The sequence below is a fragment of the Bufo gargarizans genome, chromosome 2, assembly GCF_014858855.1.
Source record: "Bufo gargarizans isolate SCDJY-AF-19 chromosome 2, ASM1485885v1, whole genome shotgun sequence".
Taxonomy (NCBI): Eukaryota; Metazoa; Chordata; class Amphibia; order Anura; family Bufonidae; genus Bufo; species Bufo gargarizans.
In genome coordinates this window covers 212,481,292-212,507,765 of record NC_058081.1, presented here as the reverse complement: position 1 = coordinate 212,507,765, position 26,474 = coordinate 212,481,292, and the positions used below count along the sequence as shown (strand labels likewise).

The window sequence follows — 26,474 nt, the reverse complement described above, 5'->3', positions numbered from 1 at the left end:
TGTTCCCAGCCAGAGTGGAAGTGGCTTGGTAATATGATCATTGAGGCCAGTGACATGGTAGAACGGTACATTAATTCCAGTGACATGCTGTTCCAGCTAGTGTGACTGCTGAGGCCAGTGACTGGCCACAGCAGTCACAAGATCAAGCCACTTCTTGTACAGCGGTGGCTCAGAGGCCGGGATCAGGGCTGCGGCACAAAAATGGCGATTCTGAGGACAGAGGTGAGTTTTTTTCATTTGGGCACAAGTTCCGAAGGATTGGTTTGGTCAGCTCCTAAGCTGGTTTCACACGAGTGAGTGTCACGCTCCGGACTCGCAGAGTGAGTATAAGACAGCTCCCGTCCTGAACTTCTAGCACTGCGGGGAATGTATTGTATAACACATTGACACAATACATTTATCTATGTACAGTGAGGAACAGAAGTATTTGAACACCCCTCTTAGAAATCATGAAGGAGCCTGAAATTCACATTGTAGGTGCATTTTTTTAAAATAATTCAGGAAATCACATTGAATGATTTTTAAAGAATTTGTCTTGCTGAACATAAGTATTTGAACACCTGAGAAAATCAGTGTTAATATTTGGTACAGAAGCCTTTGTTTACAGTTACAGAGGTCAAATGTTTCCTGTAGTTCTTGACCAGGTTTGCACACACTGCAACAGGGATTTTGGCCCCACTCCTCCACACAGATCTCCTCTAGATCTGTCAGGTTTCGGGGCTGTCGCTGAGCAACAAGGAGTTTCAGCTCCCTCCAAAGATGTTCTATTGGATTTAGGTCTGGAGACTGGCTAGGCCACTCCAGAACCTTGATACGCTTCTTACGGAGCCACTCCTTGGTTATCCTGGCTGAGTGCTTCGGGTCGTTGCCATGTTGGAAGACCCAGCCACGACCCATCTTCAATGCTCTGACTGAGGGAAGGAGGTTGGTGCTCAAAATCTCACAATAAATGGCCCCATTCATCCTCTCCTTAATACAGTGCAATCGTCCTGTCCCCTTCGCAGAAAAGCACTCCCAAAGCATGATGTTACCACCCCCATGCTTCACAGTAGGGATGGTGTTCTTAGGATGCAACTCATCCTTTTTCCTCCAAACACGACAAGTGAAGTTTAGACCAAAAAGTTCTACTTTGGTCTCATCTGACCACATGCCTTTCTCCCATGCCTCCTCTGGATCATTGAGATGGTCATTGGCAAACTTCAGACAGCCTGGACATGTGATGACTTGGGCAGAGGAACCTTCTGTGCAATGCATGATTTGAAACCATGACGGCGTAGTGTTCTACTGACAGTGACCTTTGAAACTGTGGTCCCAGCTCTCTTCATGTCATTGACCAGCTCCTTGCTTGTAGTTCTGGGCTGATTCCTCACCTTTCTTATCAGTGATACCCCACGAGGCGAGATCTTGCATGGAACCCCAATCCCATAGCCCTTTCTAGCCTTGTGGAGGTCCACAATTTTGTCTCTGGTGTCTTTTGACAGCTCTCTAGTCTTGCCCATGGTAGTAGCTGGAGTCTGACTGACAGGGCCAGCGAGCGCTCTCCTCCTCTGCTGGTCCAGTCTGCGTTCTAAATCTCCCGCCTGCGCCGTACCGATCTTCAGTCGGCGCAGGCGCACTGAGAGGAGGGCGCTCGCTCGGCCGCTCCTTCCTCAGTGCGCCTGCGCCGGGTGTAGATGTGACGTCATCGGCGCAGGCACACTGAGGAAGGAGCGGCCGAGCGAGGTCCTCCTCTCAGTGCACCTGCGCCCACTGAAGACCGGTACGGCACAGGCGCGAGATTTAGAACGCAGACAGGGCCAGCCAGAGGAGGAGAGCGCGTTTTTTTTTTAAAGGAGGATGCGGCGGCTACCAGCAAGTAACCGCCCTACTTGCTGGTAGCCAGATAATTAACATATTATAAAAGTGCGGTTTTTAAACAAACTAGACAACAGAAAAGGGTAAGAGCACTATATATTGAAAAATCGCACTAGAAGGATTTTAATTAGCCCAAAAATGAAAAATGACTTTTTGGGGGTGACAGAAGCCCTTTAAAGAGCTCAGACAAGTGCTACTAAGTTAGATTAATGAGTGGAGTAGAGGTGGACTTTTTAAAAGGCACAGTAAGGCCTCTTTCACACGAGCGTGTCCGGATGCGTTGCGGCAAACCTGCGCGAGTAGGTAAATTTGACTGTGATTGCGTTCCGTTTTTATCGTGCAGGTGCAATGCGTTTTGCACTTGCGTGATAAAAAAACTGAATGTGGTACCCAGAACCGAACTTCTTCACTGAAGTTCAGGTTTGGATTCAAGGTTGTGTAGATTGTATTATTTCCCCTTATAACATGGTTATAAGGGAAAATAATAGCATTCTGAATACAGAATGCCAAGTAAAATGGGGCTAGAGGGGTTAAAAAAAATATATATATAAAAAAGAAAATATATAATTTTTTTTTTAACTCTCCTTAATCCACTTGTTCCCGCAGCCGGCATCTCTTCTGTCTTCATCTGTGAGGAATAGGACCTTTTGATGACGTCACTATGTTCATCACATGGTCCGTCACATGATCCATCACCATATAACATGGTTATAAGGGAAAATAATAATGATCGGGTCCCCATCCTGATTGTCTCCTAGCATCCGCACTTGCTTGCGATTTTCACGCAGCCCCATTAACTTCTATGGGGCCTGCGTTGCGTGAAAAAACGCACAAAATAGAGCTTGCTGCGATATTTACGCAACGCACAAGTGATGCGTGAAAAATCACTGCTCATGTGCACAGCCCCATAGAAGTGAATGGGTACGGATTCAGTGCGGGTGCAATGCGTTCAACTCGCGCATTGCACCCGCACGGAAAACTCGCCCGTGTGAAAAGGGGCCTAACAGGCCTTTGAGAGACAGAATTTTTTTTGCTGTTTCTCAGGTGTTCAAATACTTATGTTCAGCAGTGCAAGACCAAACAATTCTTTAAAAAATCATTCAATGTGATTTCCTTAATTTTTTTATTCTGTCTTTCAGAGTGGGAATGTACCTACAATGTGAATGTCAGACCCCTCCATGATTTCTAAGTGGGAGAACTTGCAAAATCGCAGGGTGTTCAAATACTCCTGTTCCTCACTGTATGTACTGTCATACCGGGAAGGCGGACAATAACTGAATAGGACTGCCCACTGGACTCCTAAGCACAGAAAGCAGGGATTTAAATATGAATAAATAATAACAGCAAATAAAGTAAACAAGTATATAAGATATCCTGAATGTTTCCCTATATATACATACATATTTCTGCTTAGCATTTCTCGCTGGCTGGGACGTGGTCTGCTGCGATTAGACAGCTCACAGCCAGGGAAAAGGAGACATCCCCTGAGAAAAGCTGCCTCCCTGTACTGATGCCATTGATTAGCATTCAGCAGGGATGGCCAACCTAAGGCTCTCCAGCTGTTGCAAAACTACAACTCCCTGCATGCCCACACTGCCTACAGCCTATCAGTCTACAGCAAGGCATGTTTGGAGATGTAGTTTTACAACAGCTGGAGGGCCTCAGGTTGGCCATCCCTGGCATACAGGTGGTCAAAACAGAACGGGGACACAGTGCCGCAAAGGAGGAGGGGGATCAGAAAAGAAAAATAACGATATTACATCTAGTAAAAATGCCCTACGGTGCTAGGTATTGATATTGTAATGTGAGAACCCGTGAAAGGTCCTCGTTAAGATGATGTATTGTAAATTAAAGGGGTTGTCCTAAGGATAGGCCATCACTAGCTGATCGGCAGGGGTTCGACACCCCGTGCCTCCGCAGTCCAGGTGTTCTGTGTGTGGGTGCAGCACTGCAGTGACCAGCGCTGTCAACTACAATTCTGACGGTGCTCTGTAGTTTTGGCACTGACTTCCAAAGATGGAGCTACACAGAACAGCTGATAAGCAGACACACACAGTACAGAACAAAAGTGTGGACACACCTTATCATTCAAAGAGTTTTCTTTATTTTTAGGACTATGAAAATTTTTGATTCACACTGAAGGCATCAAAACTATGAATTAACACATGTGGAATTATATACATAACAAAAAAGTGTGAAACAACTGAAAATATGTCATATTCTAGGTTCTTCAAAGTAGCCACCTTTAGCTTTGATTACTGCTTTGCACACTCTTGGCATTCTCTTGATGAGCTTCAAGAGGTAGTCACCTGAAATGGTCTTCCAACAGTCTTGAAGAAGTTCCCAGAGATGCTTAGCACTTGTTGGCCCTTTTGCCTTCACTCTGCGGTGCAGCTCACCCCAAACCATCTCGATTGGGTTCAGGTCCGGTGACTGTGGAGGCCAGGTCATCTGGCGCAGCACCCCATCACTCTCCTTCATGGTCAAATAGCCCTTACACAGCCTGGAGGTGTGTTTGGGGTCATTGTCCTGTTGAAAAATAAATGATGGTCCAACTAAAGGCAAACCGGATGGAATAGCATGCTGCTGCAAGATGCTGTGGTAGCCATGCTGGTTCAGTATGCCTTCAATTTTGAATAAATCCCCAACAGTGTCACCAGCAAAGCACCCCCACACCATCACACCTCCTCCTCCATGCTTCACGGTGGGAACCAGGCATGTAGAGTCCATCCGTTCACCTTTTCTGCGTCGCACAAAGACACGGTGGTTAGAACCAAAGATCTCAAATTTGGACTCATCAGACCAAAGCACAGATTTCCACTGGTCTAATGTCCATTCCTTGTGTTCTTTAGCCCAAACAAAAGTCTCTTCTGCTTGTTGCCTGTCCTTAGCAGTGGTTTCCTAGCAGATATTCTACCATGAAGGCCTGATTCACAGTCTCCTCTTAACAGTTGTTCTAGAGATGTGTCTGCTGCTAGAACTCTGTGTGGCATTGACCTGGTCTCTAATCTGAGCTGCTGTTAACCTGCGATTTCTGAGGCTGGTGACTCGGATGAACTTATCCTCCGCAGCAGAGGTGACTCTTGGTCTTCCTTTCCTGGGGCGGTCCGCATGTGAGCCAGTTTCTTTGTAGCGCTTGATGGTTTTTGTGACTGCACTTAGGGACACTTTCAAAGTTTTCCCAATTTTTCGGACTGACTGACCTTCATTTCTTAAAGTAATGATGGCCACTCGTTTTTCTTTACTTAGACTTTGTATTATGGCAAGAAAAAAGCAGCTAACAGTCTAACTATTCAGTAGGACTATCAGCTGTGTATCCACCCGACTTCTCCACAATGCAACTGATGGTCCCAACCCCATTTATAAGGCAAGAAATCCCACTTATTAAACCTGACAGGGCACACCTGTGAAGTGAAAGCCATTTCAGATGACTACCTCTGGAAGCTCATCAAGAGAATGACAAGAGTGTGCAAAGCAGTAATCAAAGCAAAAGGTGGCTACTTTGAAGAACCTAGAATATGACATATTTTCAGTTGTTTCACACTTTTTTGTTATGTATATAATTCCACATGTGTTAATTCATAGTTTTGATGCCTTCAGTGTGAATCTACAATTTTCATAGTCATGAAAATAAAGAAAACTACAAGCGCTGTCAGAGAACAAGAGCACTTTACCTACCATGCAGTGTGATCTGCTGTTCTCCCACAGCGCTTGTACTCACCACATCCTTTTCCTTTCTTCTGTAAGAGGCATTAGACTGAAGTAGGCCACACGGCCAAAACGCCACTATTGCAGCCGCAGCAATTATCAAATAAACTACAATTGCATTACTTTTGGAGCTGGAGTTTATTTTATGCATTAGTTTGATGAAGCAGAAAAAACAAAAAAAAAAAAAAAAAAACCCTTTGTCAGTGAAGATCCAATTCCGATACTGCCACGAAAATTAAAGCTTTTTTTTGCTGATGCAACTTTGTTAGCAGAGGTGCAGTGACCATAGTCTGCTTCGGAGCCCCATATGTAGTAGGGTTCACTGATCTGTTTTAGACTGGTAGCCCTCTCTCTGGTTCATTCTGGTGGTAAGCTGCTCCTCTGTAGTGTGTCAGTCCGCCCTCATACACCTTCATAGCCAATGTTCATCTCTCACATCAATGGCACATGGTGCTCCGTGGTTTCCACAACGCTTATTCACAATGCTGCCATTTGTCCACTCACAATACACTTTCAGCACGTGAACAGTTCACAAACTGCACAGTTTCAGAAATACTGCCACTCTTGGACCGGAAGACAATAATCATCCTATTCGCACCTCTGATAACTCGCCCCTTTTACCCATGACAGCAACAAGCGATATGTGTGCAGACAACCTATCAACACCTTCTATACCCACCAAGCCAGCTCACCGCACCTTCTATACCCACCAAGCCAGCTCACCGCACCTTCTATACCCACCAAGCCAGCTTGCTACACTTTATATACCCACCAACCCAGCTCACCACACGTGACTTTCTTCATTAGCGATGTGCTGCCGACGTCAAAAGTAGGAAGTGGTCATAAGAATGTGAAGAATGGGATTTTGATGTAGAATTCAACATCTACAACCAAAATGTTTAGTCTGTTTCACCATTAAACAGCACACTGATCCAATAAACTGGACATATACAAAGACACATACCAGCTACATAGCTCTTCCATTTTGTGAGATGCTAGCTTCTCTATGGCCAGCCTTGAGACAAATCTACACACAGACATAACATACTAGGTAACCCGCATAGTAATGGTATAGAGGCTTGTTAGAGACTGGATGAGAGAACTATTACCTGGTTCTGTCGCACCAGAAGCTTCATCAGAGCTTTGTGACATTATAGATGACCGCTTTTAATATCCAGGTGTGTAGGATCTGGTCCGGATGCTAAGCTGACTCTGCAGGTCTGTGAAGCTGTCAGGAATGGTCCATCTCGCCCCACATTCCCTCATTATGCCATGCCCAGAGACAGTCCTCGCCATTGTGCTGGCTTTTATCAGATTTGTATACTTTTAGCCATCATATTCTCTCAATTGTTCTCATTAGACAGGATTACTGTACAATGGCTCCGATTTCACAGAGATAGGAGGCAGCCTTACCAGGGGGTACAAAAGTGCCTATTCTAGTCACCCCAGAAGGTGTATATTATACAGCACATGGAACAGAGAAGATCTGTGTGTGCTCCAGACTCTTCTCAACCACAGGATAAAAATCCAAAGAAATCTGATGAGCAGCAGGGAATTCAATTCTGGACGCCAACAAAACCGCATTTGTGTGGCTGCTCCAGTGAGAAGAATACAGCCAGGTAAGTGGAGATGGCTTCCACAAGTATTGTACTGGTTTATTGGGCTAATGAAACGTCATGGCTTCATAACTCAAATTTTATAAACTTATTTCATCAAATAATGGTGAATGAGGTGATATCAGGTGCCATGCCCGAATCAGAACCTCACCCACTTATGTTTCACGGTCTACTAATCAGATATTAAAGGGGTTGGCCACTTTCTGGGTACTGTTGACCAATGTGTATGTAAGAGGACAATAGGGAATTTACTAATACAGGGAAGTAGAACTGGCTTAGTAGCCCATAGCAGCCAATCAGATTCCACCTTTCATTTTCCAAAAGGAGCGGTCCAAAATTAAAAGGTGGAATCTGATTGGTTGCCATCGGCAACTAAGCCAGTTCTAGTTTACACCAGTTTGATAAATGACCTCCATAGTCTTTGTTGACATTTTGCACTATTTCATAAGGTATGCCCCCTTGTTGGCCAAGTCTTTTGTGACGTCCACACAGAGGTCCTGTCCATAAAATGGCCGCTGATGGAGGGTCATGTGACCAGACACATTAGTCATCCTCCTCCATTAAAATACAGTAATACAGTAACACCTGCACTAAACTCTCAACATTGCATGTGCAGATGCTGTGTATTAGAGTGGAGAAGGCAGAGTAATGTGTCTGAAGTTATTTTTGCCTGGTCACATGACCCTCCATCAGCAGCCATCTTATGGACAGGTCTCCTGTGTGGACAGCACAGAGTATTTGCTCAAAAAAGGGGACATGACTTATGAAATTATGAAATATCAAAAAAAAAAAAAAATTTTTAAAACAGCACTTAGCAAACAAAAGGTTGTATTCATAGTGTCATATAGTCATCTTACATGCACATTGGTCAAAAGTAGCCAGAAAGTGGTCAACCCCTCTAAGGAGCAAGCTAAACATACATATTATAGGTCTCATTTGTCAAAACTGTCCCTGTTCTCTATGGCAACCAATCACAGCACATTTCATTTTACCTGAGCAGCATACAAAATGGATGCATAGCTCTGGTTGCTATGGGCAGCAAGGACGTTTTTGACAGTTTTGTGTAAATGAGGCCTTAAAAATGTCTCCATTATAACAAGTGGATATCCAGAATGCATATTGCGCTCCGCACGCCAACCTACCTCGTTGTTAGGAAGCAATGACACTTCCTTCCAACTAGTAACACAAATGACTGTTTTCCTTGTTACTTACTTCTCTTAATCTCTTCAATCCGTTCCAAATACTTGGTCATGCTGCTACCTGGAAGGAGAGACATGGCACTTTTAAATTTCACCTCAAAATAAGCTGTCCTGGTAAAGCAGCTGATTATCACAAGCGATGAGGTCACAGCACCATGAGGTCACTTCTATTTTCTCATTGTGACACATTCTCAGCTTAATGGAAAAATTCTGCCTTCTTAAAACATGCCAGCCTAAAACATAGAAGGCAGAAACCGCACTATATAACACTTAATGGGCCTCATTTATTAAAACTGTACAGAAGAAAAACTGTCCATGTTGCACATGGCAACCAATCAGAGATCAGCTTTGATTTCATACACTGCTCTGGTAAAATGAAAGCTGCACTGTGATTTGTCGCTATGAGCAGCATATCTTCTAGACCAGGCCTGCTCAACCTGCGGCCCTCCAGCTGTTGCAAAACTACAACTCCCAGCATGCCTGAACAGCCAACAGCAGGGCATTGCGGGAGTTGTAGTTTTACAACAGCTGGAGGGCCGCAGGTTGAGCATGCCCGTTTTAGACAGTTTAGTTGCCCCATAAAAGGCAATTAGGAGATTAATATTACATTGAATGGCAGCTGTGCTTGGTATTGCAGCCCAGGTTCATTCATTTATATGGGACTGAGCTGCACATAGACCATGTGGATGGACGTCATATCAATGGTCTAGGAAGAGCCTCACCTATTGGGAGAAAAGGCACGTAACCTGTCATCGCTCCATTACACTCTATGGAAAATGTGCAGGCAACAAATCAGCTAATGAGGGTCTAAGACAGGGGTCAGCAGCCTTCGGCACTCCAGCTGTTGTAAAACTACAACTCTCAGCATGCACACTTGCTTAGCTGTTCTCTTAACTCCCACAGAAGTCAATAGAGCATGCTGGGAGTTGTAGTTTTACAAAAGCTGGAGTGCTGGAGGCTATTGACCCATGGTCTAAGGTAGGTTTTTATAACCTATCCTGTTCCATAAATGATTAAAGTGTCCTTGTAACTTATTATGTCATAGCGGCACAGCAAAGGTCTTGATCGGTGAGTATCCAAGTGCTGAGTCCCCCACCAATTGCTAGAACGAGGAGAGAGGGGATCTCCCCGAGTGCTCTCCCTCCTCCATGCAGGAAACAGAATTGCGACAGGCCCATAGACTTTCTATTGAGCCCATCTCCTGCAGTGAGGGAGAGTGATATGAGTGTTCCTTCCTTCATGTTCTAGTGACGTGGGGTCTTTCAGACCCCCACTGATCAACAGCTTTGATATGTTACTATGAGATATCAAACGCTTTTTTTCAAAGTACAGGTATACTTTAAAGGAGCCTCTGTCAGCATGATCACCCCTATTAAACCAGGCATATCACCTGGTAGAGTTGATCATGCTGATTAAAACAATATAATTATTTTCTCTTTATCTTTATTCAAAGTAGGAAGTTGGAGCACCAATGGGCGGGCTGTAGCACTTCAAGCACTGCTACAGCTAAGCCGCTAGTGCTTACTAAACTCTCCTTCCCCTTCGATTGACGGTGCTAGACATCACATCTAGCGATGTCTTCTGGCACCTGTGATGTTGTGCACAAACTTGAGTCCTGTGCTCTCCATCTGCTTCCGCTTGCTGAGCAACACAAATTCTGTGCGCAGGCACTCATGACATAATTCCATCTGGAAATAGAGGCGCCCGTGGCTTTAGTGGCAGAGGAGGAATGCTTGCGGGTGAAATTACATCATCAACACCTTTGGGCATGACAGTTTGTGCACGACAGCGCAGGCGCCAGAAGACTGTGTTAGACATGATGTCTAGCACTGTCAATCAAAGGGGAGTGTAGTGAGCACTAGAGGCGCAGCTGTAGCGGTGCTCAAAGCACTACAGTCCGCCCATTGGTGCTCCAACTGCCTAATCTGAATAAAGATAAAAGTCCACATAACTCAGCAAACCTGACAGCTACAGAGAAAAGAAATAGATCGTTGTAATCTTCATGATCAACCCTAGCAGGTGATATGTCTTGTTTATGCTGATCGAGGCTCTTCAAGATGATAATATCCTTTTTAATGATACAGGCAATTTACATGTTGGAGAAAACTTTATTCTGCAGGTATAGTTTAATATGCACTATTTTTCTTAACCCTCATCTAAAGTTACAGCATATGCTGATGAGGTGGGTCTAACTCCTACCGATCAATGTAAATCCTTAAAGGGTTTTGTCACCTCAGCACGTGGCTTTTATCATGTAGAGAAAGTTAATACAAGACACTGACTAATGTATTGTTATTATCCATATTGCTTCCTTTGCTGGCTGGATTCATTTACACATCACATTATACACTGCTCGTTTCCATGGTTACGACCACCCTGCAATCCATTAGTGGTGGTCATGCTTGCACAATATATATAAAAAAATAAATTTAATGCACCAGCCTAAGTGCACTCCAATGGGCCTGGTCACCAGAGAGGCAGATTCTTTTTCCTATGGTGTGTAAACATAGCCACCGCTGATGGATTACAGGGTGGTCGTAACCATGGAAACAAGCAGTGTATAATGTGATGGTAAAATGAATCTAGTCAGCAAAGGAACCAATATGGACAATCACAATACATTAGTAAGTGCCTTGTATTAACTTTGTCTACATGATAAATGCCACTTGCCTAAACACATCTTAAAAGGGGTTCTGCAGTTTGTTTAAACTGATGATCTATCCTCTGGATAAATCATCAGCATCTGATCGGAGGGGGTCCGACACCCGGGACCCCTGCCGATCAGCTGTTTGAGAAGGCAGCCACGCGGCCCTCTCACTGTTTACCGCAGGCCCAGTGACGTCACGACTAGAGATTGAAGACGAGAACAAGTGTTTCATAAATGGAGCTGAAGGGTTTTGGGATCTGTGAAGGCTCTGGACTGTAAGACGAGCTGAGATAAGGAGAGAAGAGCGCCTTTCTTCTTCACTCAGGCGTATCCTCTTCAATGGTCTGTTTGGGGAAACACTCTAGTAACCGAACGTCATCAGCAGTCAATTCAGACAAAGCCAAAATTCTTCCCCTGCTCGATGCCTAAGTAACGCTTGTTTGTTGTCCAACGCAGAAGACGTCTAATGCAGGCAACTCCAATCACTGCATGTACTTTCACACTTGCGTTATTCTGTTCCGTCAAAGGGGCTCTATGCCGGAAAAGAACTGATCAGGCATATCCCCCTGCATTCTGGATGGATAGAAATCCGTTCAGTTTGCATCAGTATGCCTTCCGTTCAGTCACTGTCAGGCCTTTTGGCCAGACAGTGCGACAGTTAGAGGGAGTAAGCTTAACCAGAAAAAGGACACCCCCAGAGCTGTGACAGGGAGAGAGCTGCAGCAGAAAGGACACCCCCTTAACTGCCAGCTTGAAATGGCACAGCAACTGGAGCAATGAAGGGAGATACTGTATCTCTGGACCCATGTGAGGTTCCAGCTTTGTTAGCAATAGATTATCATGTACTATATGATGTCTGATTTTAATTTTCATTTATTTTTTACATTTAATCATGACATTAACATTTTTGCCCACATCAGCCCTGTCTGGCTCATCTCTTGGTGTTGAGAATTACTCTCCAAGACTGTTCATTGCTTTTTGACAGTCAGTCTTGCAATATGATAGCAGAGTGCTGTCCTATATCTCCGTCACTCCATAGAAATTAATGGAGCTACTCTCCCCACTAACAAAAGGATCTGGCATTGAAATCCCACATACCTGATCCTTGTTTCCCTGGACATGCTGCCAGGAAAGAATCGGGAGACCTTCATACACATTAGATGATTGGCCATCTCCGGTGTATGGCCAGCTTTACTCCATTCTCGGCACATGAACACTGCCCAGTCTCACGTGCATGTCTATGTAAAGATGTAGGGTGGTAGCTAGCCGAGCGTATCGCCAGCTTTACTGCTTCAAGTCATTTAGGGTCCATTCACACATCCGTGGTGTATTGCGGATCCACAAATCGCGGATCCGCAATACACCCGGCCGGCACCCCCCCATAGAACATGTTCTATTTTTTGTGGAGCCGCGTCCCGGAAGTTTGGGGCAGCGCTCCGGAAACGCGGATGCGGAGAGCACATAGTGTGCTCTCCGTATCCTGTTCTGCCCCATTGAGAATAAATGGGTCCGCACACGTTCCCGATATTGCGGAACGGATGCGGACCCATTTGCGGACGTCTGAATGGAGCCTTACTGGGCAGCCACATACTGCGGAATTAAAGGGATTGATGTTTTATTTAAAGGCAAAAAGCCACCGATCTAGACTTTATAACCAAAAGGTGTCATCTTACATAAAACCCTAAATTCCAAACCCCATATTAGTAGAGTATACTGACCTGTATTAAGCCTTGTCTTCACATGCTGGTACTTTGGATTCTGAGGGATTCTTTTCTTCAGAATCTGAAATAAAAGTATTTACAATGAACTTACAATGCAGAAAGTACATTTTATACTATTTAAAAGTCAATACCAGTTACTGCCGAGTAATATGGGTAAAGGAGATTTAAAAGACTATGTACACCTTTGGGGGCATTTCTTTTAATTATTGCATTGTACTCATTTTGAGCTTAAAATTTTTTTTTCAATTGGTCTGTATTAGAATTATTGAGCCCTTTTTTCTGTACAGAGCTGAGATGCTCCATTAGCAGCCTTTTGGATTTTCTCTCTTTTCCGTCAGTTGGGGAGATGACAGGCTCCTTATCTCTCATCTCTGACATTATAAACACTCATAGCTCAGTTCTCATCTTACTGATAAGCATGTGGCTTAAAAAAGTGTTCATGACCTCTTGTCAAAGTGAAAGTACCAGTTACACAGCTAGAATAACAGTTGTGACAAAACGGCTCAATATTTTTAATAAAGGCCAATTGAAAAAGTGATTTTTAGCCAAAAATGAGTAAAATACAATCATAAACAAAAATTTCCTCCAAAGGTGTACATAGCCTTTAAAGAGGTTTTCCAGCAGAATACAAATTGGTGGCAGTGGGGTCAGAGTTGGTTAAAAACATTAAAGAAGTGATACTCGCCTCAACCAATACCCTACCATTCTCTAATCCCTTTAAATGTGACCACGGCATCTGATCAGTCTGGAAGCGGAAGTCGCACGCTTACGCAACAGCGTTCCCCGGCTGAGATCAGGGAACCTGTTACTTCTATGAAATAGCCCGAAGCCCTTAAAGGGAACCTGTCACCTGGATTTTGGAAATAGAGCTGAGGACATGGGTTGCTAGATGGCCGCTAGCACATCTGCAATACCCAGTCCCCATAGCTCTGTGTGCTTTTATTGTGTAAAAAAAACGATTTGATACATATGCAAATTAACTTGAGATGAGTCCTGTATGTGAGATGAGTCAGGGACAGGACTCATCTAAAGTTAATTTGCATATGTATCAAATTGTTTTTTTTACACAATAAAAGCACACAGAGCTATGGGGACTGGGTATTGCAGATGTGCTAGCGGCCATCTAGCAACCCATGTCCTCAGCTCTATTCCCAAAATCCAGGTGACAGGTTCCCTTTAACCCCTTAAGGACCAGGCTCATTTTCACCTTCAGGACCAGGCCATTTTTTGCAAACCTGACCAGTGTCACTTTAAGTGCTCATAACTTTAAAACGCTTCGACTTACCCAGGCCGTTCTGAGATTGTTTTTTCGTCACATATTGTACTTCATGACACTGCTAAAATTGGGTCAAAAAAGTTAATTTTTTTGCATAAAAAAATACATTTTTTACCAAAAATTTTGAAAAATTAGCAAATTTCAAAGTTTCAGTTTCTCTACTTCTGTAATACATAGTAATACCCCCAAAAATTGTGATGACTTTACATTCCCCATATGTCTACTTCATGTTTGTAGCATTTTGGGAATGATATTTTATTTTTTGGGGATGTTACAAGGCTTAGAAGTTTAGAAGCAAATTTTGAAATTTTTGAGAAATCTTCAAAATCCCACTTTTTATGGACCAGTTCAGGTTTGCAGTCATATTGTGAGGCTTAGATAATAGAAACCTCCCAAAAATGACCCCATTCTAGAAACTACACCCCTCAAGGTATTCAAAACTGTTTTTTCAAACTTTATTAACCCTTTAGGTCTTCCACAAGAGTTGATGGCAGATGGAGAAACAATTTTGAAATTTCTATTTTTTTGAAAATTTTCCAATATAATCAATTTTTTCCAGGAGTAAAACAAGGGTTAACTGCCAAACAACACTCAAAATGGGTTGCCCTGATTCTGTAGTTTGCAGAAACACCCCATATGTGGTCGTAAACTACTGTTTGGCCGAATGGTAGCACATAGAAGGAGGGGAACACCATATGGGTTTTGGAAGGCAGATTTTGCAGGACTGGTTTTGTTTATACCATGTCCCATTTGAAGCCCCCTGTTGCACCCCTAGAATAGAAATTTCAAAAAAGTGACTCCATCTAAGAAAGTACACCCCTCAAGGTATTCAAAACTGGGTTTACAAACTTTGTTAACCCTTTAGGTGTTCCACAAGAGTTAATGGCAGATGGAGAAACAATTTAGAAATTTCAATTTTTTGGAAAATTTTCCAATATAATCAATTTTTTCCAGGAGTAAAACAAGGGTTAACTGCCAAACAACACTCAAAATGGGTTGCCCTGATTCTGTAGTTTGCAAAAACACCCCATATGTGGTCGTAAACTACTGTTTGGCCGAACGGTAGCACATAGAAGGAGGGGAACACCATATGAGTTTTGGAAGGCAGATTTTGCAGGACTGGTTTTGTTTATACCATGTCCCATTTGAAGCCCCCTGTTGCACCCCTAGAATAGAAATTTCAAAAAAGTGACTCCATCTAAGAAAGTACACCCCTCAAGGTATTCAAAACTGGGTTTACAAACTTTGTTAACCCTTTAGCTGTTCCACAAGAGTTAATGGCAGATGGAGAAACAATTTAGAAATTTCTATTTTTTGGAAAATTTTCCAATATAATCAGTTTTTTCCAGGAGTAAAACAAGGGTTAACTGCCAAACAAAACTCAAAATGGGTTGCCCTGATTCTGTAGTTTGCAAAAACACCCCAAATGTGGTCGTAAACTACTGTTTGGCTAAACGGAAGGACATAGAAGAAGGGGAACGCCATACGGTTTTTGGAAGGCAGATTTTGCTGGACTGGTTTATTTACACCATGTACCCTTTCAAGCCCCCTGATGCACCCCTAGAGTAGAAACTCCATAAAAGTGACCCCATCTAGGAAACTACGGGATAAGGTGGTTGTTGTTTTGGGACAATTTTTGGGGTAAATTAGATTTTTGGTTGCTCTATATTACTCTTTTTTGAGGCAATGTAACAAAAAAATTTAATTCTAAAATTGTTTCTACATTCGCTATTTAGTTTTGTGGAACACCTAAAGGGTTAACATAGTTTGTAAAGTAATTTTTGAATACCTTGAGGGGTGTAGTTTCTTAGATGGGGTCACTTTTTTGGAGTTTCTAGTCTAGGCTACATCAGGGGGGGCTTCTAATGGGACATGGTGTAAAAAAAAAAAACTGTCCATCAAAATCTGCCTTCCAGAAACCGTATGGAGTTCCCTTCGTTCCATGCCCTGCCGTGCGGCTATATAGCCATTTACGACCACATATGGGGTGTTTCTGCAAACTACAGAATTGGGGCAATAAATGTTTAGTTTTGTTTGGCTGTTAACCCTTGCTTTATTATCGGCAAAATGGATTTAAATTTAAATTTTGCCCAAAAATAGGTGTTTTGGCACCGTTTTTATTTTATATTTTTAACACCGTTCATCCGAGGCGTTTGGTAAAAAGTTATTTTTATAGCGACGACTTTTACGCACGCGACGATGCCCAATATGTATGGCTCTCAGACTTTGGAGACACTAAGCAGGCATCCTAAAACTGCGGCCCTCCAGATGTTGTAAAACTACAATTCCCACCATGCCCTGATGATGGCTGTAGGTTGTCTGGGCATGCTGGGAGTTATAGTTTTACAACATCTGGAGGGCCGCAGTTTGAGGATGCCTGCACTAAAACTAATATTTTTTGGGGAAAGAAAAATTGTTTTCGTGTCTCCAAAGTCTGAGAGCCATAGTGTTTTATGTTCTCTAGTGAACTGTTGGGGATTATAAAAATTTAGTACTCCATGGAAGTGTGATACTCCCTGAAGCAATCGATAATGCAGAGGCCCGGATGATCGGGGCACGTGTCACATTGAGTTGTGGTGTCCTTCCGTATCCCCCTCTTGTGACACACTCTGCACTTTTTTTGGGTTCGTCCCTTCTTTCCAGTATGGGGGACCACACCTGGAAAGTGTTGGCCAGGGACGATCCGGGCGCCTCCAGTTCCCGAGGTACTCCGGCCTGCTCTTTCCCGGTCCGAAAAGATCAGGTCTTTGAGGACTGCCTCATAGAATTGGAGGAATGTCCCTGTGCTGCCAGCGCTTCGGGATAGTACAAAAGAGTTGTACATGGCAACCTGCACCATGTAGACCGCAACTTTTTTGTACCATGCCCGGGTTTTGCGCATGGCGTTATATGGCGTGAGGACTTGATCAGAGAGATCAACTCCTCCCATATACCGATTGTAGTCGACGATACAATCGGGCTTGAGGACCGTTGCCGCGGTACCTCGCACAGGGACTGGGGTGGTGCCGTTACCGTGGATTGTGGACAGCATAAGGACATCCCTCTTGTCCTTATACCTGACCAGCAACAGGTTTCCACTGGTAAGTGCACGGGTCTCACCCCTGGGGATAGGTACCTGGAGGGGGTAGGCAGGGAGGCCGCGTTGATTTTTCCGCACGGTCCCACAAGCGAACGTGGATCTGGCGGCAAGGGACCTGAACAAGGGAATGCTGGTATAAAAGTTGTCCACGTACAAGTGGTAACCCTTATCCAGCAGTGGGTACATAAGGTCCCACACGAGTTTCCCGGTAACACCCAGAGTGGGGGGACATTCTGGTGGTTGAATCCGGGAATCTTGCCCCTCGTACACACGAAATTTGTAAGTGTACCCTGAGGTACTCTCACAAATTTTGTATAGCTTCACGCCATACCTCGCCCGCTTTGTGGGAATGTATTGGCGGAAACTGAGTCTCCCCTTGAACGCAACGAGAGACTCATCAACCGCGACCTCCCTTCCAGGTACGTAGGCCTGCTGAAATGTGGCCCCAAAGTGATCGATGACCGGCCGTATCTTGTACAGCCGGTCATAGGCAGGATCACCTCGGGGTGGACATGCTGCATTATCGGAATAATGCAGACATTTCCGGATGGCCTCAAACCGGTGACGTGTCATGACCATACTGTACAGTGGGGTCTGGTACAGGACGTCCCCACTCCAGTATTGCCTGACACTGGGTTTTTGGACTAGACCCATATGCAGCACGAGGCCCCAAAATGTCCTCATCTCGGCTGCACTGACCGGCGTCCAGCCACCGGGTCTAGCCAAAACTGAGCCTGGGTTTTGAGCGACGAACTGTTGGGCGTACAGATTCGTCTGCTCCACCATCAAATTCACCAGTGGGTTACTGAAAAAAAAACTAAAAAAGTCTATTTCAGTAAACCCCACTGTGGGAATCTGGATTCCAGGATTGCCAGCGAAATCCGGAATCTCAGGCTCAAAGTCCACTGGGGGACACCAGCTAAGTTCATCGGCAGGGGGCTCCGGTGAACTTATTTGGTGGGCCGGGAAACCAGTACGAACCCCAGGGCGGCTCGTACTAGGGTGGGCCACAGGATCCCTAGCATGTGTGGCCCCTGGCTCCGCCTGGCGGCGTCTCCGCTGCCTTGGTGGCTCATCGTCATCCGATGATGATGAGGAGGATGCGGATGACAAAAGGAACGTGGGGTCATCCTCATCCTCACTGGGGCTCTCAGAGTCGGAGGCAATCTGGGCATATGCCTCCTCGGCCGAGAACACCCGGCGAGCCATGGGTGTGTGTGTGTGTGTGCGTGTGTATGTGCGTGTAAACCTTTATTCTATGTGCGTGTGTGTGGGGGCACGGGTGTTCACGTACTAAAAAGTCCAGGCAAAAAAAATGGGCAAGTGTTAGGAAAAAAAAAAAAAAGTTCAAACTTGCTGATCAGCGGTTCAACGCTGATCAGCGGTCGGTGGGGTGGTGGGGCGGGCGATGCGCTAACAGTGGACGGACGCTAAAAAGTGCCGGCCAGTCAGCGCACGCAGAAAAAAAAAAAAAGTGGTGGTGGGGGAAGGGTCTGGTGGTGGGGGAAGGGGGTTGGTGGGTGGGGGGGGGGGGGGGCTGGGGGCAAGTGGCAGGGGGGGTCTGGGGTCTGAAAGTTGAAAAAAAAAAAGTTTGGAATAAATGTGCTTTTTTTTTTTTTTTTTTTTCTAACTTTTCCCTTCTATCCCTGCCTAAAGGTGCCTCTCCCTCACTGACCCTAACCTACCTGGGTGGCGATGGGTGCAGGAGGGTGATGGATGCCGATTTAGGGGGACACAGGAGCTGGTGCTGGACGATGCTGCACTGTCAGGGTGCTGGACAGGAAGAGGAGGGGAGAGAGGAGCGCAGGAAGTTTGAATCTCGCGCCTCTCTCCCCTGCACCAATCAGCACCCTGGACAGCGGCGTTCAGCACCAGGGCCAGCTCCGCCTCTGCAAATCCTCGGACTGCGATTGGTGGTGTAAAATTACGCCACCGATCGCAGTCTTTTTCCGGTTCATCGGGTCACAGGACACCCGAATGGACCGGAAACGCAGAAAACCGCAGGTCTGAATTGACCTGCGGTTTTCTGCGATCGCCGATACGGGGGGGTCCAATGACCCCCCCCTGCGTTGTTACGGGATGCCGGCTGAATGATTTCAGCCGAAATCCCGTTTCGATTAACCCCCGCGGCGCCGGAATTCAGATTTTAAGTCAGGACGTACCGGTACGTCCTCGGTCCTTAAGGACTCGGGAAATAGGGCGTACCGGTACGTCCTCGGTCCTTAAGGGGTTAAGCAGGCTTCAGAGCTTATTTTAAGAACATACCAATACAGGCCACTAGGTGGCAGCATTGTATTGGTATAGTGCAAATGAAGTGTTCAATGATGACTATATATAGCCATCAATGAACACAATGGGCAATCTAATGATTGCCAGTTATTGTCACCCAAGGTGACTTAAAAAAAAAAGTTTTTACATATATAAAAAAAAAAAAAATTAAACCTAAAAGTTTAAATCGGGGCGATTTAAAAATACTTAACCAATAAAATTTTTTAAAAACATCATGGGTATCGCCGAGTGCGAAAATGCCCATACAATTAAAATATAACAATATTATTGGCATACGGCATAACGGGAAAAAAATATAAAAACAGCCAATTTGCCATTTTTTGTGACTTCAACTACCCAATAATTTTTTTTAGAAAAAGTGATCAAAAAGTCGCACACACTTCAAATTGGTATTACTGAAAAGAGCAGATCGTTGTGCAAAAAATGAGTCCTCAGACAGCCCTGTACACATAACTACAAAAAAGTTATAGGGGTCAGAATATGGTTATAAATTTTTTTTTTCCCTCAAAAGGTTTTCATTTTTTTTTCAGTATTAAAATGCAAGAAAAATTATACAAGTGTGGTATCGTTGTAACTGTACTGAAGATAACAGGTCAATTTTATTGCACCAAGGTCTTGTAGAAAAAAATAAACGGACACGGATGACATACCAATTGTGCATCCGTTTTTTTTGACGGACCCATTGACTTGAATGGGTCTGTCCTCAGTTTTCCACTGACAAGAATAGGACAGGTTATATTTTTTTTGACGGACTGGAATCATGGATCACGGACACGGACAAAAAAACTGAGGACTATCAGTTTTGTTTCACAGCTCCATAGAAATGAATGGGACCTCCGCTAAACTGTGAAAAATGACGGAATGGATGCGGATGCACACAACAGTCGTGTGCATGAGGCCTTTATGTGGATTTTGGTGCGGGATTTCTGCAGATGTCATTGAAAAGGGTGAAATCCGCAAAAGAGAAACAATATGCTGCAGATTTTAAAACCCCCACAATAGGTCAATTGCCACACTGAAGAAAAAAAGCAAAGTGTACATGAGATTTATCTGCTGGTACTGTATTAGGCTACATGCACACGACTGTATGTGTTTTGCGTTCTGCAAATTGCAGATCCGCAAAAAAAAAGGATGACGTTCCGTATGGCATCCTTTTTTTTGGGCGTATTAGTTTTTTTTGCGGATCCATTGTAATAATACCTATCCTTGTCCGCAAACTAGAAAAAAAATAGGACATGCACAATTTTTTTTGCGGCGCAACGGAACGGACATAGTGATGCGGACAGCACACTATCCATTGAAATGAATGGGTCCGCATCCTATCCGCAAAAAAAAAAACGTATCGGACACAGAAACAAAATACGGTCGTGTGCATAAAGCCTTAGGATACATTCACGCAATCGTATGTGTTTTGCGGTCCGCAAAAAATATGGATGACGTCCGTTTGGCATCCTATTACATCTGGTTTTTTTTTGCGGATTCATTGCAACAATGTCAGAACATGTCCTTGTCCATTTTGTATCTTTTTTTGCAGGGCTACGGAATGGACATACGGATGCGGACAGCACATATCCTATCCGCAAAAAAAACAAAAAAAAAAACGGAACGGAAATAAGATACGTTCCTGTGCATGAGGACTAAATCTGTGTTTTTTCCCCACACAAAATCGTTGTGCAGGCACCCTAAGGCTGGGTTCACACCTGAGCGTTCGCGATGGAGCGCTCTGTATGCGCGATTGTACCGGCGTTTACAATCGCGCATACAGAGACAAGCGAACGCCCATTGTCGCGCGTTCCCAAAAGTCTATGTACGGGAACGCGCGACAAGACGCCCCAAAGAAGCTCATGGTTTCTCCTTGTTGAGCGTAGGAACGCGCTGTAAAACGCTCAGGTGTGAACCCAGCCTTAAAGTCAATGGACCAGTGCACATGTACAATATCTTGCACAGACCAATGATCCATGAAGACAAAATCTCAACAAGCGCCATCCAGCTCCAATTTTCCCTCCAGATCTAATTATTCAAATAAATGGGACCACGAGAAAAACTGACTGTATATCCACGTGTGGTCCTTTTATATCCCTGAATAAGCCCCTACAGATGGGGGTGACCAAGGAGCACTTCACTCATGCTCCGTGGTCACATGACACAAACGAATCCTTGATGCAAATAATTTGCATCAATGATTTTTTTTTTGTGTCTAATTACTCGATTCAATCGAGTAATCGTTTGAGCCCTAGTCCACTGCACAACGCACACAGCTCTGCAGTTCCGCTGGGTTCAGACCTGAGCGCTCGCGATGGAGCGCTCTGTATGCGCGATTGTACGGGCGTTTGCAATCGCGCATACAGAGACAAGCGAATGCCCATTGTCGCGCGTTCCCGCTGAAATCTATGGGCGGGAACGCGCGACAAGACGCCCCAAAGAAGCTCATGTACTTCTTGGGGCGTCGGGCGTTTTACAGCGCGATCGTACGCGCTGTAAAACGCTCAGGTGAGAACCATTTCCATAGGGAATCATTGGTTCTTGCCTGTTGAGCGTTTTACAGCGCGTAGGAACGGGCTGTAAAACGCTCAGGTCTGAGCCCAGCCTTCCAGCTTCACAGGGTAACAGCGGATTTCAGGTGCTGGATGCTAACCAATCTGATATTGATGGCCCTATTCTGAGGACAGGCCGTTAATATCAAAATCCAGGACAACCCCATTAATGGTTTTTCATAAACAGTATCTAAAAATAACCCCTAATCTCCAGTGACCTATAAGAGCTGCATGGCTGTCTTTAGTGTAATGTGCAATTCCCTAGCAAGACTAATGCCCTCCCTAGACAATGCCTGTCCCCATAAAGAGGTGAGACTATCTTACCATGCAGATACAGTAAAGTATATAATGTCCCCCACTCTGCCCCTCCAGAGGCTACACAGTCTCAGGCATATGTCGGCTGGCAGGACATTCACACAAAATACGGATCCGGGGGAAAGAAAGAAAGAATAAATAAATAAATAAATAAATAAATATAGATGACATCTGTGTGACGTCCGTGTTACATCCGTTTTTTTGGGGTCGTCCGCAGCAAAATAGACAAAAATAGGACATGTTCTACTTTTTGGCGGAACGGACTTGCAGTCATTTCCGTTTTTATGCCGCCCTATTGAAGTGAAAGGTTCCACATATGAGCAGCAAACAAAAAAAAATAAAACAGAACAGACACGTACAAAAAATACGTTCGTGTGCATGAGCCCTAAAGTGATAATCCAGTTTATTTTTATTAAAAGTTTATTTTTCCAATTACAAAAACAAACAATAGAATACATCTCAGCCAGGGAAAACTCTAATCAGGTTACCCTACCTAAGAGAAAAAAATAATCCCAACCTGTCTCGGATGCTGAGGAGAGGCCAATAAAACACACACCTCACCATGATGCCCAATCCATCCAAGTTTTTGCCCATAAACTTTTCTGCCGTAGTCCTTGAATAGCAAGTCTCTCATATTCTTTGACCTTGTTGGTTAAATGACCCCATTCTATTATCTCAGGGGGCCTATTCGCCCCCCAATTCCTAGCTATTATAACTCTGGCTAACATTAGGGCCTTCATCCATAGTAGGTCCCCTTGAGTTTGAGAATCTAAAGATGGGGGAAGGAGACCCAACACCGCAGAGACAATATTCAAGGTGGGATTGTATGATGTTCCTCTCCCAAGTTCTTCAAATATCTTACTCCAGAAAGACTGAATGACAGGACCAGATCAGATGCAAAGATGAAGTATATTAAACTGAATTAACCTACGATTACAGGACAGTGAGGATTCCTTAACATTTTTATATATAATTTCCCAAATAATAGTATTATTCATCCCTAGCTCTTGTTTCCATTTTGCTTCACTCTTAAATTTTCCCTAATTATTCTGTATATCTGTGCAATAGAAAACTTATTCTTAATAAACAAAATTCTGTGAAATCATGCGCTTTAACCCAAAATACATTTTTGTTCTTAGTGCATAAAAAAGCATGTTTAAGCTGACAATGTCTAAACCTGCCAAGGGAGTCCCCTATATTATTCCCTATTGCTTCCATCTTTTTATGTGCCCCAAGGAAACAATGATCAACCAACACGATACCAATCTTTTCCCAAAAACTACTTTCCTCCATTACTTGGAATTCTCTAAGATTTATATTGTGCCATAGTGGAGTGAAGTTTAAGGTATAGGATATACCCAATATCGATTTGATCTTATTCCACACCAATTGCATTGTCTTGCTGATAAGGCAATGTTTTCCTCTCGTCCCCATAAATCCAGTTTCTAAGATATAAAATATATCCTGTTTAGGACCTGGGTATTCCCGGGTAAGATGGCCGTAGATGCTACTAAGACCACTGGAGCTGGGCAGCCAAGGGTACCTTCACACTTGCGGCAGAGGATTCCGGCAGGCAGTTCCGTCAGCAGAACGCCGGCAATCCGGACGCAAACTGATGGCATTTGTCAGACGGATCCGTTAAAGGCATGCGCAGACCGAAAAGCCGGATCCGTTTTGCCGGAACAATTAATGCAGAATCCTGCACTAATACATTTGCATTCCGGCAAGTGATCAGTATTTTTGGCCGGAGAGAAAACTGTAGCATGCTGCGGTATTTTCTCCGTCCAAAAAAACGTAAGAGGGACTGAACTGATGAATCCTGAACGGATTGCTCGCTATTCAGAATGCATTAGGATAAAACTGATCAGTTTTTTTCCGGTATTGAGCCCCTAGGACGGAACTCAATACCGGAAAAGAATAACGCTAGTGTGAACGTACCCTAAACCTGGAGGGAGGGATAAACCTCCGCCCTCAACCGGGAGACATTTTTCTGGTGGAACGGACTTGCAGACATACAGATACGGAACGCACAAGGAGTAATTTCCGTTTTTTATGCAGCCCCACTGAAATGAATGATTCCGCATATGGGCAGCAAAAAATAAAACTGAACAGACACGGACAAAAAATATGTTCATGTGCATGAGCCCTAAAGTGGTAGTCCAGTTTAATAAATAATAATAATAATATTATTATTATTATTTTTTCATACCCTTCCTTCTCCCACCCAGCGGGACCTGTCAAAGAAAGCATACTTACCAGCTTCACAACGCTCAGTACTGGATCTGTGGGTCTACACCACTGTCTTCACAGCACTTCAGTCCCTGTATGTACACTTCCAGCATGGGGTCCCATGTGCCACTGTAGCCAATCCCTGGTGGGAGAAGTGCGTGTCCCCAAGCAGAATGTGACCCAGCATTGAGGTGCCACTTGGGGACAGATCACTGCTCTGGTTAGTCATTGCCTGCAGAGGTGCACATGACCCTGCCCATGCCAGAAGTTCCCATACAAGGACTGAGGCACAGTGAAGACAGCGGACCCGAGTGTCAGGAAGCAAGAAAGTATGCCTCCATCGACAGGTCCTACTGGGTGGGAGGCTATTTAAAAAAAAAACTATATGAAGTTGGACAACCCCAATAAGACAGACATATCAAAAGTTTTCTGAAATCTTAGTGACCCGTTAAGGGCTGTTTCACACAAGTGAGTCCATTGCGGGAATCGTGCTCCGTGTGTGAGCGTGATCCTTTGTTCTGGACTTGCAGGAATTCACGGCATTATACCGATTTATAATGCTGTGCGCCTCTGCTTGACCTTATTTTTACAGGATCATACTGACAGATTTATGTCACTATGAGGCTACATTCACACTACCGTATGAATGAGTCCGCATCCGTTCCGCAATTTCGCGGAGCAGGTGCGGACCCGTTCATTTCTATTAGGCCGCAAAACATGTGGACAGCACACGTTGCTCCGTGCCGCGGTCCCACGGCAATTGCGGACAAGAGTAGGCATTTTCTAGGATAGCCGCGGCATGTGCGGTTCGCAAACTACGGAACGCACATGGGCCAGTATCCATGTTTTGCAGACCCGCAAAGCACAATGTTCGTGTGAATGTAGCCTGATTCTGTAGAAGTAAGGCCATCCAGAGGCACACAGCATTATAAATCAGTATAACGCCATCCGCTCCTGCAAGTCCAGAATGGAGGATTGCGCTCACTCCCGGAGCGGGATTCCCGCAATGGACTCGCTCGTGTGAAACAGCCCCTAAAGGGAATCTGTCATGCCCTTTTCACTAATAGTAAAAGTACCCGCAATGACCATCAACATACCTGTAAATCTGCTAACTAGGTGCCCATACCCTAATTACAGTCACTCCATCATTACAACCTACATGGTCTCCAGCCTCTGGCTTCCAGATGGTGCAAACTACGACCACTACCATACCCACAAAGGACATAGTGGGAGTTGTAGTTTTACAGTGAAATCACACAAAAGCCGTCCATGGGTGTAAAGGATCTGCCCTGAAACCTGCATATGCCAGCACAAAGTGCCCGGAGGAGCGGCGGGTGTCCCCCTCAGACATGCACGCCGCCTCTCCGCTCTCACCTCCGGGTCTCCGATATTCCTCCTCGCAGACATGATGCTCTTTATTCAAACAGAAGCGCACAGCTACCCGAGACTCGGCCGCCTGTCTGCCGCTCAGCCGGGCCGCCCTCCAACAACCGCTCCAGTGATTGGCGAAAAGATGAAAGCGAACTAATTAGAGGAGAAGTTACTGTGCAGAGGGGCGTGTCCTCCGCGGCCAGTGACAGTTCGCAGTGGTTGCTAGGCGACAGGGACGCTGTGGTCACCCCGCTGTTGGTTCTCGCGTTCCCGCCTGGCTGTAGGGGGCTGAGGGCGATACTGGGGTAACCAGTTCCCGCAGTCCAGTCATGCATTCACTCCTGTCTGCTTCTAGTGGTAGTTCTTGTACTTAGGGGACAAATATAATGGCTGCACAATCTGCTGCGCTGAACACCCTCTGCCTCGGTATTCCATATTGTAAGGCAGTGCTGTGTTGGACAAGAGCACCAGGCTCCGAATTTCTGGATTATCTCATGGTTTAACAAAAAAAATTAAAAAAAATTAGTCATGCCCAGATGTGCCCCCTTCACAATAGTTATGCCAGATGTGCCCCCTTCACGATAGTTATGTGCACATTGTGCCTCCTTCACAGTAGCAATGCCCCTCACAGTCATT

The 26,474-nt window shown here is 44.7% G+C and overlaps 1 protein-coding gene across 1 annotated transcript in view; it reads right to left on the bottom strand.

Annotated features, from left to right (window-relative positions):
• The window catches only part of CEP41 (centrosomal protein 41), a 41,333-nt gene extending 15,378 nt beyond the window's left edge, over positions 1 to 25,955 (bottom strand). The window contains exons 1-3 of the mRNA XM_044276730.1: positions 25,842 to 25,955; positions 12,743 to 12,806; positions 8,391 to 8,438 (exon numbers count right to left, since the gene is read on the bottom strand). Of these exons, the coding sequence (XP_044132665.1) occupies positions 8,391 to 8,438; positions 12,743 to 12,806; positions 25,842 to 25,874 (145 nt within the window). The 5' untranslated portion in view covers positions 25,875 to 25,955. The remainder of the gene's footprint in view (positions 1 to 8,390; positions 8,439 to 12,742; positions 12,807 to 25,841) is intronic.
• Between the last annotated feature and the right edge of the window lie 519 nt (positions 25,956 to 26,474).